Genomic DNA, 15,327 nt, shown 5'->3' with positions numbered 1-15,327 from the left:
ACTATTTTGAATCATTTTCAACATTATAAACCCTCAACTTATAAACTGTTAGCATATGTCACCCTCCGTCACGGTTTATTAAACGAGGATAACATATGTTAACTGAATTAAAGTTGAAGGTTAATTTCACAGAATTTTTAGTTGAGGTTTTTTTTTACGATTCATCTTTAGTTGAGTGATTTAATTACTAAAAACTCTATTTTTAATAATCTTATTTTTGAAACATTATTAAGTGAAACGTATTTGAGTTTGGCTTGCTGTGATTAGTATTTAAGTCCATAACAATTTTTTAACGATTAGTCTTACAAGACGCTGTTTAAAGAGATTCAAAACAGACCAAGTTCAAAGAGATATTTATTTTGAATATTTTGAACATGACAGGACATGGCCAATACATGCAAGAAAAGCATGACAAAAATATATCTATATATAACAGAAATTTACAGTTCATAGGTTTTTTTGGAATGTAAATGTTATCATCAATTTTCACAGCTATTTTCGTCTATCATCCCTATTATTAGTATCGAGAATATACAGAACTGACTAGGGAGGAGATATTGCGGCAACAACTAGTTGTGTGTTGGTTATCCACATTCACTATGAATAGTTGGACCGTAGCTCTTTCATCGCTCTGTTCGGCCATCATGGACTCATATCTCATCAATGATGCTATTATTGGCGTTGGATCCACATTCATAGCTCCCATGAACGAGGCTATTGTCGTCGCTGCTTGGTCTGATTCAGATTCATAGCTGTTTTCGTCTGTCAAGAACTTGGCACCACATTCAACAACGTCGAAGTCGTTGTATTTGCTGCTGAACTCGAACACTATCTCTCTGTGAACTTGAGGAAGGCCTTCTTCTTCTTCAAACAAGCCAGAGGGAAATATAAAAAGATGTTCCGCTCGACAACTGGATATGTTGAAGTAGAACGACTTGTCATCAGAGTTCGCCACGTCGCCGTTGACTACGCGACGACATAACAGTTGTGAAGATCTATCTTCCTTGATTTTATTGTTTGGTAAGAGCACGAGGCAAACCTTAAATCTGGTGAAAGCAGACTGAGGAAGTGTTAAGGAACATCCTCTAGCTCGGTGATCGAACTCTGGAGGTACTTGTCTTCCTGGCAAGAAAGCAGACCCGAGACAGAACCATTGTTGGATAATTGCTTGTTGTCGCAATCTGAAGCAGTTGGTGAAAGACATATTCGCATTCGGGTTGTGAAATGGGGAAGCAACTTCCTCGAGTGACTCACAGTCGTTTGCAAATAGGAGCATGAGCTGAGAAGGGAGCTCTGGCAATGACGTTAGTTTTCTGCATCCAGAGATCTTTAGCTTAAGTAGTAGACGAAGATCTTTGATGCAATCTGGAATCTTTTCAACAGAAGATTTTCTTAGGTCTAGTTCAGTTACATATAGAGGGAGATGTGTTATTTCCTTAAGCCTTTGGCAGCCGATCATGGAGTAAATCATAGGACGAGCGCAAATGCTGGTTGACGCAGGCACATCTTCAACCGCCGTCTCTGATATATCCATCTGCCTAATGTTGGTTGACATAAATGGAATATGTCTCAGTCTTGAGCATCCTTTCATACTGACGCGTTTAAGAGATGCCAATTTCATGTGAGCTGGAATGACTTGTAGGTTTGTGCAGTGATCCATCCACAAATCCTTTAGTTTATCAAGACTTGAACAAGAGGGTGGAAACTCTACCAAGCTCTGGCAATAACTTAGATACATTCCTTTAAGATTTGTAGCATTTGAGAGATCAGGGAGCTCTTTCAAATGAAAAGACCTCTGCAAATCTATCTCCTTGAGATTTGTAAGCGGCTGAACATCATATAACATGAACAGAAAAACTAATGTTAAATAAATCGTTAGGTGGTGTTTAGGCGGGCGTCTAGTTAAGCCAAAACCAACTTTCTAAAAAAATCATTCCGTTCACATCCGATTTGCTGACTAGTGCCGCAATTTTTAAAACACAGGAAAGAACATATATCTTCAGGATGAAAATGCAACACTAACCTGGGTTCCTTGCCAGAGGTACTCTAGCTGGCTACCTTGCATATCAAGTTTCACAAGATATTCAGGATGAAAGGTAGGAGGAAGATACTTGTTTGGGTATGCCTTCCACTCTAGTAATCTTAGACGACACGGAAACTCCATCTCCTCAGGTACATGAATTACATCATTCCCACCTTCTTTGCTTTCGTAAACTCTGAGGAATCGAAGTTTTGGCATTCTTTTAAAAGCTATTGGGCTTATAGATACTTCATCGACATCAGATATATCAAATGATATACCGGAGACAAATCTAGTTCCCTACACCATTATCATTCCAAAATGATAACATATCGTTAGCAATAAAGTTCCAATGGACAAAGAATATAACACACAAGAGAAATGACTTACTTTGGCGAGTTCAAGAACATCACATATCTCCGGAGCATCTATCAGGATCCGACGTTTCCAAGGCTCTTGTTTATGGATGGCTTTTATACCCACTTGTTGTAGTAATCTGTGCATATTTATTGTTTCTTTCTTGTTATATAACTCTATTAGAGATCTGTTTTCAAGGACTTTTAACCCGTATTTGACATCCAAGTCACTGTCAGCGAACATGGTTTTCACATGATTACCGTTTTCATAGTTGAAGAATACTGCAATGTGGAGAAATAGCGTTTGCTCATTATCATCTAAACTTTCATAGCCCACTCTTAGTACCTCCTCAATATCTCGATCAAGAACAGATTCCAACCTCTTCATTACATCTTCCCATTCGTCTTCTTTCTTCCAACGTAAAGATGAACCCACCACACATAGACCCAGCGGAAGGTTACCACAAAGGTCAGTTACTTTTAATGCAAGCTCTTGAAAACCATCATGTGGATAGCTATTCCTAAAAGCATATCTACACAGGATCTCAAGAGCTTCTCCTGTAGATGGAAACCGCACATGGTAGGTATTGTTGATACCATGTTGATGCAGAAGATCTTTGTTTTCTGTGGTAACCACAACCCTACTTCCAGGACCAAACCAAGAAATATCTCCAGCCAACGCCTCCAATTGTTTTATATTGTTCACATCATCAAGAATGACGAGAACTCTCTGGTCGTGTAGCCTTTCTTCTATCACACCTAAATGGCATATCCTAATACCATCTTGTTTCAAAATATTTGAAAGAAACTCTTCTTGTAAATGCAACTTCAAACCATACTCATCAAAACTGATGGGATGGCTTACCCTAAGGTTGTCAACAAAACAAGTAAGTTGGAACCTATAAGAGTGCAAGCTATGTACTGCTCTAGCAATGGTAGTTTTACCAATGCCTGCAGGACCAGAGATTGCGACCACCTTAACTCCATCATCATCAAAATCTAACAAAGACTCCATTTCTCTCAGATGAGGTTCAAGTCCAACCATGCCATCAAAATCCCTAGACGGTGTAGCATTCAGTTTATCTGAAACATCTCTGGCAATTTTCTTGATCACTTTTGCTTCATTTGACCTGAGAAAATAGAATGAAAAGAAAAGTTAAAATTAACACTTCAAAGACTAAGAAGTAATAAAGTAAAATTAAGAAAGACCTACCATCTTAAGAAGTCTTCTCCAGCAATGTTACCCACTTCGTTCAAAGCTTGTCTCCATCTTTGCTTCTCCTCCTTTGTTTTACTTGCACAAGTTTCATTGAAAGCTATCCCGAATTCCCCGGTTTGTTTCCGTACATCGGAAGGATCCACTCCGTAGAAGATTGTCATGACTATATGCCCCATAGCTTTCTTGCACTCCAATATCTCCACCATTTCATTTAAACACCAGCTTGACGAAGCATAGTTCTTGGAGAGAATCACAATCGAGATCCTCGATTCTCTTATAGCTTCTGTGAGAGAAGGGGCGATGGTTGCGCTTCTGACAATCTCCTGATCATCAAACATAGTGATCCCGCTGCGGGTAAACTGTTCACGTATGTGACTGAGAAGTGTTTTACGGACGTCAGGACCGTGGAAGCTCGCAAAGACATTGTAGCTGTAGTTGCGAGACGTAGATGAGGAAGAAGAAGCCATGAGAGACGAGCTAAGAGATAGGGAAATGTGTAATGAGTAGTCTTGAGATAAATAAAATCAGCTATGTTGAAATTAAATGTGTAATGGAAAGCTATATAAAAACAAAAATTAAACGGGATGCTTCTGTGTTACAAGAAAAAAAAGAAGGATGCTTCTTTGTATTTACGGAGTTGTTAATCTTAGTTGTTACGTGGTGGTCGTTTAAAGTTTAAAATGTCAGAAAATGATTGTGGCATGACTAATAATCTTCGCTATCGTTCATTTTTAAGCATCTGTGCATAATTCACAAAAGACCTTTGAAAAGTAAGATATGGTTCCCTAAAAAGACTTCGAGTAAGAATCTTACTGGAAACTACCAATTAATTGCTACCTGGAAATTTCACAATTGGAAATTTTCATTATTCGTACAAAGGAAAAACAATCTAGGATATTTTGGACCCTAATTATTTGTATTCTTTTATTATCGATATAAGAAAGAGATTTTCAGAGAAAAATAAAATAAATAATGAGTCATGATCAGATATGAATTTTAAATTGTTTATACTATCTTGTATTCATCTGGCTTTTATGGCCGAAGTCCAGACTAATTTCTAGGAAGTTGGTCCACCGGCGACAGGCAAACCTTGTTGTTCTACGTGGTGGAAGTTAAAAATCCATGCCGCTTAGTCACAAAGATGAGTATCTAGGGGTTTCAAACTTAGGAGGCTTTCAGCCTTTCCAATCGACCATAGTTATATATGAAAAAGTTGACAGAAAAATAATGAAAGAATGGTATCTCCTACTTCCTACACTGAGGCAACTCCAGCAAACATGTTAGTTATTACTTATGACATGTCTTTCTTCAAGTCGCATAAGAACCATGAGTACCTTATCTTACTTCAAACTGCTTGCGCAAGTGACTTAGAAATGTTTTTTCAATGACAAGAAAATACTGGATCTTTAAGTCTATACATCGATCCCTTATGGCAAAGCTTATACTTTCCATCTTTTAATTTTCTTTTGGAGAGCAGACTTTCTCACCGCATGATTGAACCTATAATTCTTAGATCCTTACTAAGTAATTTAAAAGTTTTACCAGATCAATTTTTGGTTGGTGACTAGAAATGCTTTCATACGTACTCCCCTCAGAACCTTGGAAAGACGTTGATTTTGTAGTTGCGAGACGTAAAAGAAGTAGAAGCCATTAGAGACAAGCTGAGAGAGATGAAATAAAAGAGTTAAAAGGTTAAGTTATATCAACTGTTTCAAAGTAATGTATTTTTGGAAAGCTGTATAAAAGTAAAATAAAAAGGGAACCTTCTGTGTATTGAGGCAACATCTTGACTTATGAGAGAGGAGTCTTGAACTTAAAAGAGAGGAAGATTGATTTGTTCTCTACCTCAAGACTTTAAGCTATGTACACAAACTACAACCACATATGTGTACTTCTTAAGTTGGGGTCCTCAACATAAGCTTGGAAAAAAAATATGTACACAAGACTTTAATATATGCATTTGTTCCACATAAATATGTTTCAAAAAGAGAAGACCACTCACTATTTATTAAAGTAGTAAAGACTTTGAAAAACAAAGTTCGGTTCCAAGTCTACGAGTAACTAGAAACAACGAATCTTGTGTTATGGGCCTATGGCCCTTTCACATTAATATTATTCAAGCTTTGCTTAAATGTGTTTGGAACGGTCTCCAGTTCATCTACGTGGAACTTTGAAGTGTTTAGTTCGTCAAATTACAAAAAAAAAAGGAAATTTAACAGTTTACATAAGCGATTTCTCAGCGCCATCAAAGCCATTTACACTAGTAGGAAAATAGAGATCTCCTAAGTTACCCATAATATGTAGAAGTATCAATATAAGTACGATAGATGTGAATTGGATGGTTGGTATGGACCTAGCGAATTAGTAAAAAGCAGGAACTAATCGGGGATTAATTATAAGCAGTTTTTTTCTATTTTCGGATAAAAAAACACACACAAACAAAGCAAGAAGAGATTTGTTGTGCACAAACACGAATCAAACAAGAACAACTTGCAAAAAAAACACGATTGAGGCATATAATCCGTTTTAGGATTTATATAAATTACGTGAATAAGTAATTTACAACTCCTTAAACCAATATTTATACAGCATCAAAACGCGATATTCAATTTCTCTTTAAAAACCTTCCTTATTTATTAAAAGTGGCTTCTCAATCTTGATAAATGATAACTAATCAATCTTTGTCTGGTAAAGAATATGAACTTTTACGGTGGAATGAAATTTAAACCACTTCCCGAATTAACAAAATCTATAATATCTTCAGTCTAACTACAATAACCTCCAACGACAATAACCTCAGCATCGCATAGCTTTAGACATGGTCTTTAGGAAATCGCACAGCTTTAGACATCTGCCCTAGTTATGTCCAGATTTTATCGTCTTCTTCCCGAAACAAATCTAGTCAAATGGGAGAGACCGAAGCAGAGAAAGAGCCAACTCCAACAATCAGTACGTTTTCCACCGTCCACTTCTTCCGAGTAACAGACTACTTCATTTGTATGTTCGATGCTATCTTCAAAGGCTTCCCTGGATTCAAGCTCAGTTTCTTCTTCTAACACTTGGTCGTTTAAGCCACATTCATTGCTCCCATTCTCGTCGGTCAAGATCCTGGCACCACAGTCAATAATATCGAAATCGTTGGAGTTGCTGCTCAGTTCGAGTACTATCTCTCTGCTCATATCAGATGGGTAGAACTCTAGAAACCGAGAGTCGAATACAAATAGATGCTCCCTTCGGAACTTGTGGACTTCGCCCACGTAGACCAACATTTCAACTGGATAGAAGTCATCTTGAGCTACGCCTATGCGACGACACTTTAGCTGGGAAAAACTAAACTCTTGCTGCTTAGGGGAAATCACGACGCAAACCACAAAGCCGCTGTAAGGGTTACCGTCAGGACGAATAGTCAATGAGGTTCCTCTGCCTCGGTGATCGAACTCTGCTGGTACTTCTCTTCCTGGTAAGAGTGCCACTCCTATAAAGAAAGCTTGTTTAAAAATTGCTCTTCTTGCTTGTTGACTCAGTTTGAAGCAGTTGATGAAATTGAGCCGCGCGTTTGGAGTGTTCAAAGAGCTAGATACGGTCTCCAGTGACTCACAGTCTTCCGCTATTATGGTTTTGACCGAGCCAGGGAGCTTTGGTAGTGACGCGAGTCTTGTGCAGCCAGCTAGATTAAGGTTCCGTAGCTGATGAAGGGCTTTGATACTATCTGAAATCTTTTGAATATCGGAATAGCTTAGGTCTAGATCTGTGACATTCTTGGGGAGATATGTTAATCTCTTGAGCTTTCCACCTTTGTTTATACTGAGAGACGTAAGACGTGTCAACAGCTTAGTTGATGCAGGCACATCTTCAACAGCTGTCTCCGATATACACAGTTTTCTGATGTTCGTTGACATGACTGGAATGTTTTTCAACCTTGAGCATCCTCTCATGAATACTTCATCAAGGGATGCCAAGTTCATGCGAGCTGGAATTACTTGTAGGTTTATGCATCCACTCACCCACAACTTCTGTAGTTTGTGAAGATTTGAACAAGAGGATGGAATCTCTACCAAGCTCTCGCAGCCTATTAGATCCAACTTCTCAAGATTTGTTGCATTTGAAAGATCGGGAAGTTCCTTCAAATGAACAGATCCTGAAAAATCCACCTTCTGGAGATTTGCAAGCGGCTGAACGTAGACACAAAAAGAAAGAAAATCATATAACATGAAGATAAAATATACATATCTATCTTATTAAAATATATACTATACAGAACTAGCATTTGTCTGAAGTGTTATTTTACTAAATATGCTATTATAAATTTGAAGTAACTAACAACATAAATTAATGTATTTTTTAGCATATTTGAAGTTCTTAAAATGAATATTATAAAATGAAATATTCAAATTAATATTAATATATTTAAATTCATTTTTAATCTAAATGTTAGAATTTATATTTACTAGGCAAAGAGCCCGTGCGATATCGCACGGGAACTCATTTTATAAAGAATATATTATAATCTATAATTTATAATTTTATATGTCTGATAAAAAAATTAAATCATATAAATAATTAAATTTAATTTTGATGATTAAAATATGATTTACAAAGTATTCAAATATATATATATATATATATATTATAAACCTTAATGTTCCCTTTAATTTTTTATCAAAACACATATTGCATACAATTGTGTCTTCATCCTTTTTAAGTTTTTTCATATATTTTTCACATGATAGTTATATTCAACCACTTTTTGAACAAAATGCAATTTTTTTTTTGCATGATATATAATTTTTTTTCCTATTTAAGACATAATATTAAAATTATTAGTTTATAATTTTAAACAATTATAGTTTATATGTTGGTAATTATTATTTTGTATATTTATCTACCTGCTTTATTTATTGAAAATGAATATTCAGAAAATTGAATATTGTAATAAATATATGTTGATTTACGTTAATATGATCCGTCTCATTTATAATATTTTTTTTTTAATTTTTGGGAGAGTTCTTATAAAATACCAACACTTATTATATAAACTAACACATTACTTAAATAAAACTAATATTTTTTAAAGCAATCCCACTTTGAGATGAAAAGACACCTTGTTTAGATGAAAAGTTGCAACTTTGACATTATTTTTTTCACCATTTTATTATTAGTAGATTAGTGAAAACTTGATTTGAAAAATGCATGGGAGAGACTATTTATAGATTTCTTAAAGCCTATTTGAATAGTCACAACCCTTCAATATGAATAGTCGCATTCTTCTAATACTCACAACTTCTCACTTTTCAAAAGATACTAGTGAATAGTCATAACTTTTAGACTATTTTTAGAAGGACACAACCTTACAACATATAACTTTTAGAAAAGACACAACCCTCTACACATATTTTTCAAAAGACACAACCTTTCAACATAATTGAAGTTCACAACCTTAGGAATTAATTGGAAAAGACACAACCTTACAACATATAACTTTTAGAAAAGACACAACCTTTTACACTACTTTTTCAAAAGACACAACCTTTCAACATAAGTGGATTTACAACCTTAGAAATTAATTAGAAAAGACACACAACCTTCCAACATAGAACTTTTAGAAAAGACACAACTCTTTACACTTCTTTTTCAAAAGACACAACCTTTCAACATAAGTGGACTCACAACTTTTGGAATTAATTGGGATTGCTATTATTAGTAGATTAACATGACCAAAATAAAATATCTAAAGCGGGTTAGAAATGTGAAATCAAATTAAGTATATTGTATATATAAATTCATTTCTATCATAATAAAAATTATATAGTATTATCATTTACAACAAAGTATAACGATCAAAATAATTTATATTATAAAAACCTTGTAAATAAGACCACGCAAAACTACTTTTATGTACTACTAAAAATATTAACAAAATCGGTTAACGAATATTAACAAAATAAACACAAATATATCTTTTATAAATTAATACTTTATCAAAAAAATAAGAGAAATTACTTAGAAAATGCGGATAAAAACCTATTTTATATTATGAAACAATACCTTGATCCCTTCCCATAGCTTCTCGAGCTTGCTATTCTTCATACTGAGTTCAACAAGATATTGAGGATTGAACGTAGGAGGAAGACACTTGCTCGGATAAGCTTCCCAATCTAGTAACCTTAGTCCGCACGGAAACTGAATCTCCTCCGGTATATGCATTCTATCATTCCCGTCATATTGTCTTTTGTAAATTTTGAGGAATCGGAGATCAGTCATTCTTTTAAAAGCTTTCTTGCTGATGGATAGTTCGTTGATTCTTGATATATCAAACGATATACCAAGAACATTCCATGTACCCTAGTCAAGATCCAAATAAATAGAAACTGTAAGCACCCTGGCAAAATGTTTAGTTTAAAGAATGACACTTACTGAACAAAAAAAAATAGTAAATGCAGGAGAAAGAACTTACTTTGGCATGTTGAAGAACATCACAAATCTCCCGAGCATTCATCAAGATCCGGCGTTTCCAAGGGTCTTGTTTTTGAATGGCTTTTTTACCCATTTGTTCTAGTAATCTGTGCATCACTATTCTATGCTCATATCCAATGGTCTCTTGGATGAGAGATCTGTTTACAAGGATCTTCAACCCATGTTTGACATCCAAGTCACTATCATCGAACATGGTGTTCACGAGATTCCAACTTTTATAGTTGAAGAAGACTGCAATGTGGAGAAATAGCGTTTGCTCATTCTCATCTAAACTCTCGTAGCCAACTCTTAGTACGTCATCAATATCTCGATCAAGAATAGTTCCGCTATCTCGATCAAGATTAGTTTCCAGCCTGCTCAGTACCTCTTCCCATTCATCCGCCTCCTTCCCACGCAAAGATGAGCCCACAACACTTAGACCCAACGGAAGGTTATCACAAAGCTTTGTCACTCTTGGTACAAGCTTTTCAAACCCCTGGTTGTGAGAGTTGTTTCCAAAAGCATATCTGCATAAGATCTTGAGCGCTTGTTCATCAGATGGAAGCCCCACACGGTACATATTTTTGATACCATGTTGCTGCAAAATCTCTTTGTTTTCTGTGGTAATTATAATCCTGCTTCCAGAACCAAACCATGTAGTTTTATTTGCTAGCGCTTCTAATTGCTTTATATGGTACACATCATCAAGAATGATGAGCACCCTATGCTTGGATAGCCTTTCTTCAATCACACCAGAATGGCCTATCCTAATTCTACCAAGATTCAAAAGATTTGAAAGAAATTGCTCCTGTAAACGCAGCTTCCAACCATGTTCATCAAAACCACTATGATTGTTTTCCCTAAGGTTGTCCACAAAACAAGTAAGCTGAAACCTATTAGAGATTTGACTTTGTAAAGCCCTAGCAATGGTGGTCTTACCAATTCCCGCAGGACCAGTGATTGCAACCATCATAACTCCATTATCATCTAATTTTAGTAAAGACTTCAATTCTCTTATGTGAGGTTCAAGTCCCACCATGCCATCAAAGTCTCTAGACGGTGTAGCATTGAGTTTATCTGAAACGTCTCTGGCAATTTGCTTGATCATGTCTGCTTCATTTGCCCTAACAAAAGAGAAAGAACAGGAAAGCACCCAACAGTTTCCATCAAATAGTCACATGATAACCTTCCTCTGTGACCAATAGTTTATAACATGGAGTTCTAGTATCCATTCAACAAAACCATTCCCTTATAACACCATTAACTATTTATTTTCTTTGTATAACCTATAAGAAAATAAAAACTAACCATCTTAGGAAGTCTTCTCCAGCAATGTTGCTCACATCAGTCAAAGCTTTGATCCATTTCTGCTTTGCTTCCTTTGTCTTATGTTCACAAGTATCCTCGAAAGCGATCCCGAATTCCCCGGTCTGTTTCCGTACATCAGATGGCTCCACTCCATAGAAGATGGTCATCACTATCTGTCCCATAGTTTTCTTGCACTCCAATATCTCCACCAATTCATCCAAACACCAGCTTGACGAGGCATATTTCTTGGAGAGAATCACAATCGCGATCCTAGATTCTCTTATACCATTTGTGAGTGAAGGAGCTATCTCTTCGCTTCTCACCATCTTTTGATCATTATACATAGTGATCCCATTGACATTAAACTGTTCACGCATGTGGCTGAGAAGTGTTTTACGGACATCAGGCCCGTGAAAGCTCGCAAAGACATTGTAACTCCAGTTGCGAGTCGACAATGAAGAAGTAAGAGAAGCCATGAGAAACAAGAGAGAAGAAAAAGGGTGAAGAGAAGTTGAAGTCAATGTTTCACTTCAAATGATTTTTCCGGAAAGATATAGATACATAAATTATTTATAAAAACAGGGATCCTTGTGTGTATTGCGAACCGCGTTGACTTATATAAGGAGAAACTTTCATATGAAATAAAATAATAGGTTTCTTGTTCTTTACCTCAAGAGTCAAGACTTTGAGCGATTTACGCAAAATGACAACCATAGATATGTAGTTCTTTAGTGGTGGTCTTTTAAATTAGGAAGCAAACTAACACTTGTTGTTGTTAAATCATATACGAAGGAGAACATGGGCCTCCCTTAACTGTTGACGAGAGAGGGAGAGAGATCATAAGTCTATTCGTATTTTTACTTCTTCAAGTTCAGACTCCTAAAAGTAAACGACTTTTTTTATAAAGAAAGGAGAACTGTTAATCAAACACTTGTTGTTGTTAAACCGGAAGATGCAGATACTTTGAACAAGATAAAATTCAGTTTAGTAACACTAGTTATAAAATATATTTGTTTAGAGATCAGATTGTATACATTAATATGTTCACGGTCAGCTAACACAGTTGACCAAAAAAATAATCCATGGTGTAAGATCTCACTTGAAAATATGAAATGCATTAATACCATGTTGACAATTACTTAATCAAGGAACCTTCCTACTTGTTTTGTATCGTGTCAACTTGCTCATGGTAAGAGGTGGCAACGCCATTTACGCTCATAGATCGTGAGTGGTTGGTTTAGAGCAACAACACATGGTTATCCGAATAACATAAAAATCGAACCGAATTGAAAAAAAAAAAAATCTCGGAGGAACTATTTACATTGCTTGGATTCCCGGCAAAGAGGTGAAAACACCTTTTTATTTTACCAAAAAAAAGACATGGAAAAATTGAATTTATTTTGGGTAATTCTCATAAATAGATCATTTTAAAGTTTTAGTCACAAAAATAGATCACAAGGACGAAAATGGTCAAAATGTTTCATTTAATAGGTAAAAAGATACTAATACCCTAGATATATAAAAAAATAAAAAATAAAAAAATAAATTTTTTTTATATTGTTTTAGATTATATGTTTTCAAATTCGAACTTTTATAATTTTTTTTATTTATTTTTTTTCAAATTTTCTTTTGTAATTTAAAAATACTTTTTGAAACTATTTTTAAAATTTTTATTTTTAAAATTTTAATATTTATTTTCTATTTTATATAATTTTAAACCTCAAACTCAAATCTCCACCACTTAACTCTAAACACTAAAGTTTGGATTAGTTAACCCTAGAGGTATAAGTGTATATTTTCATCTTTAATGAAACATTTTGGTCATTTTAATTCTTGGACTCTATATTTGTGATAGAAAATTTTTGAGGGCTATCATAGGGTATTTCCCATTTATTTTCCTTATATTTTTTCAAAGAAAAAAAAAAGATTTGTGAATCCAATATCAAGGCTTTTAGTGTGACGAGCCGTGGTGTTTAAGCTCACGTAAGCGGCCACGTCATTAAACCTTGCTTCAATCGTCGTAACTCATAAGTTTGGAGAGATCCAAACAGATTTGTCCATCTGTTACGGTCACTGTTCTCAGAGTCGTTTTCAAACGCTCAGCTCCTTTCCATTTCGTCGGTTGAGATCTGAACACCACACTCGACAATCTCAAAATCGTGGAGTTTGCTGCTAAATTCAAACACTGTCTCGCTAATGCTTTGGTCTTCTTCAATACAATCAGAGTGAAAGATAAACAGATGCTCTGTTGGAAATCTTGGGATACGATAAAATCTGATAGCCTCGTTAATGGAGGAGAGGTGTAACTCGCATTTACCAATGCGACTACACAACAGCTGCGAGACTCTATAATCTCTGACTTGATGGTTTGGTCCAATCACGAGGCAAATCTTGAATCTAGAGGAAGCAGGATAAGGAAGAGTTAAAGAACTTCCTCTGGCTCGGTGATCAAACTCTGCGGGTACTTCTCTTCCTGGTAACAAAGCCCACCCGTTAAGAAACGATTGTCGGATAATCGCTCGTCGTGCTTGTTGTTTCAATTCGAAGCAGTTGGTGAAGTTAAGCTGCGCATTTGGAGCGTAAAAGTGACAAGAAACACTCTTCAGCGATTCACAGTCGTTTGCAGATAGGAACATAAGCTGAAGAGGGAGCTCAGGCAACGACGGGAGTTTTCTGCAGCCAGAAAGATTAAGATGTTGAAGACCGTGAAGCGCTTTGATGCAATCCGAAACATTCTCGATCCCGCTCTAGCTTAGGTTTAGATGAGATACGCCTTCGGGGACATTCTTTAAGGTTTTGAGCTTCCCATTGTAGCTTAGGTCAAGAAACCGAAGACGAGTCCAATGCTGAATGGATGCAGGCACTTGTTCAACCAAGGTGTTTGATAGTTTGAGTGATGAGATGTTTGTTGTTAGATTTGGATTTAATATGGACTTCCAACTTAAAACCAATTGGCAGTGAGTGGATTGGCTCTAACCCTTTATATAGTAGTAGATTAATTCTTATATTTCCGATGTGGGATGTTTCTCATCAATACCCTCCCTCACGCTCAGACATTTAGGTCTGAAGCGTGGACAATGTGGGAATGACATCCACAGAGGGCCCAACATCGGTATAGTAGTAGTAGTTGTAGTAAATTAGGTCAAATGTAGTGTTCCCATTTTTGTTGCACGAGAACCCTCTCCGTTTGAAAAGGTTACAGACGAGGGAAGTATATCTCGAACATCCCGTAGTAAGGATAAATCACCAGTCATATGGTGAGATGCCCCTGTGTCAATAATAACATCACTAAGAGTAGTTTTACCAGTCATGCGATCCATAGAAAGTTGAGTTTGTTGGTTTTGTAGAAGAGTGATGAGAGCTGAGATTTGATCAGCTGGTAAGGTGTTTGTAGAGTTGGCAGTTGATGTGGAACGAGAAGCATTAGCGCGCCCTCGTCCTCGACCGCGAGTGCCACCTCCACGGCCTCGTTGAGTAGAAGTAGAAGATTGTCGTTGTTGTAGTTCGTTGAACCAGTCAGGATAACCATGTAGAAGAAAGCACTCGGAAGCTTCATGACCTTTTATATTACAGTGGGTACATCATCGATTGGGATCACGGCTTCGGAGATTAGCAGCAGCAACAGTTGGATTAGATTGAGCTGAAAATCCAACAATATCTTGCTTCAGCTCAGTAGTGCGCATGGTTTGAAGATGCTGTTCTGCTCTAATGACTTGAGAGTAAACAATGTTCAGGTCCGGGAGGGGTTCTTCATCGATGATTTGTGATCTGATGGACGAGAACCTAGAATCATCAAGACCGAACAAGAATTTATGAACCTTTGCATCCTCTTTTTCTTTTTCAAAGATCGAAGAAGCATCGCAGGAACAGGACTGAAGTGGTTGGAAGGTTTGCAGCTCCTCCCATAGTTTGGATAAGCGACCGTAGTAGTCCAAACGGTATGTCCGTTCTGCTTGCAGTTGGTGATCTCT

General features: G+C 36.3%; 2 protein-coding genes and 1 pseudogene across 2 annotated transcripts; all 3 read right to left on the bottom strand.

Annotated features, from left to right (window-relative positions):
* Positions 1 to 111: 111 nt before the first annotated feature.
* On the bottom strand, positions 112 to 5,227 carry LOC103838106 (disease resistance protein RML1B-like). The gene is made up of 4 exons (XM_033279427.1): positions 3,590 to 5,227; positions 2,411 to 3,506; positions 2,024 to 2,320; positions 112 to 1,828 (listed from the first exon to the last, which is right to left on the bottom strand). The coding sequence occupies exons 1-4, from the start codon at positions 4,060 to 4,062 to the stop codon at positions 518 to 520; spliced, it is 3,177 nt and encodes a 1,058-aa protein (XP_033135318.1). The 5' UTR covers positions 4,063 to 5,227; the 3' UTR covers positions 112 to 517.
* LOC103838107 (disease resistance protein RML1B-like) lies at positions 4,513 to 14,705 on the bottom strand. The gene is made up of 4 exons (XM_009114534.3): positions 11,357 to 14,705; positions 10,050 to 11,172; positions 9,641 to 9,937; positions 4,513 to 7,767 (listed from the first exon to the last, which is right to left on the bottom strand). The coding sequence occupies exons 1-4, from the start codon at positions 11,830 to 11,832 to the stop codon at positions 6,469 to 6,471; spliced, it is 3,195 nt and encodes a 1,064-aa protein (XP_009112782.1). The 5' UTR covers positions 11,833 to 14,705; the 3' UTR covers positions 4,513 to 6,468.
* On the bottom strand, positions 12,952 to 14,413 carry LOC117128513 (annotated as a pseudogene).
* Positions 14,706 to 15,327: the final 622 nt, after the last annotated feature.

The sequence above is a fragment of the Brassica rapa genome, chromosome A09 (genome assembly GCF_000309985.2).
Source record: "Brassica rapa cultivar Chiifu-401-42 chromosome A09, CAAS_Brap_v3.01, whole genome shotgun sequence".
Lineage (NCBI taxonomy): Eukaryota > Viridiplantae > Streptophyta > Magnoliopsida > Brassicales > Brassicaceae > Brassica > Brassica rapa.
This window is presented reverse-complemented; position numbering and strand designations above follow the sequence as displayed.

Excerpts from the sequence above, each read along its gene's own strand:
- LOC103838106 (XM_033279427.1), bottom strand. The coding sequence starts at position 4,062 with ATGGCTTCTTCTTCCTCATCTACGTCTCGCAACTACAGCTACAATGTC. Across the intron at positions 3,507-3,589 it reads GGAGAAGACTTCTTAAGATG|GTCAAATGAAGCAAAAGTGA; the intron begins GTAGGTCTTTCT and ends CTATTTTCTCAG. Across the intron at positions 1,829-2,023 it reads ACCTCTGGCAAGGAACCCAG|CCGCTTACAAATCTCAAGGA; the intron begins GTTAGTGTTGCA and ends TATGATGTTCAG.
- LOC103838107 (XM_009114534.3), bottom strand. The coding sequence starts at position 11,832 with ATGGCTTCTCTTACTTCTTCATTGTCGACTCGCAACTGGAGTTACAAT. Across the intron at positions 11,173-11,356 it reads GGAGAAGACTTCCTAAGATG|GGCAAATGAAGCAGACATGA; the intron begins GTTAGTTTTTAT and ends CTCTTTTGTTAG. Across the intron at positions 7,768-9,640 it reads AGCTATGGGAAGGGATCAAG|CCGCTTGCAAATCTCCAGAA; the intron begins GTATTGTTTCAT and ends GTCTACGTTCAG.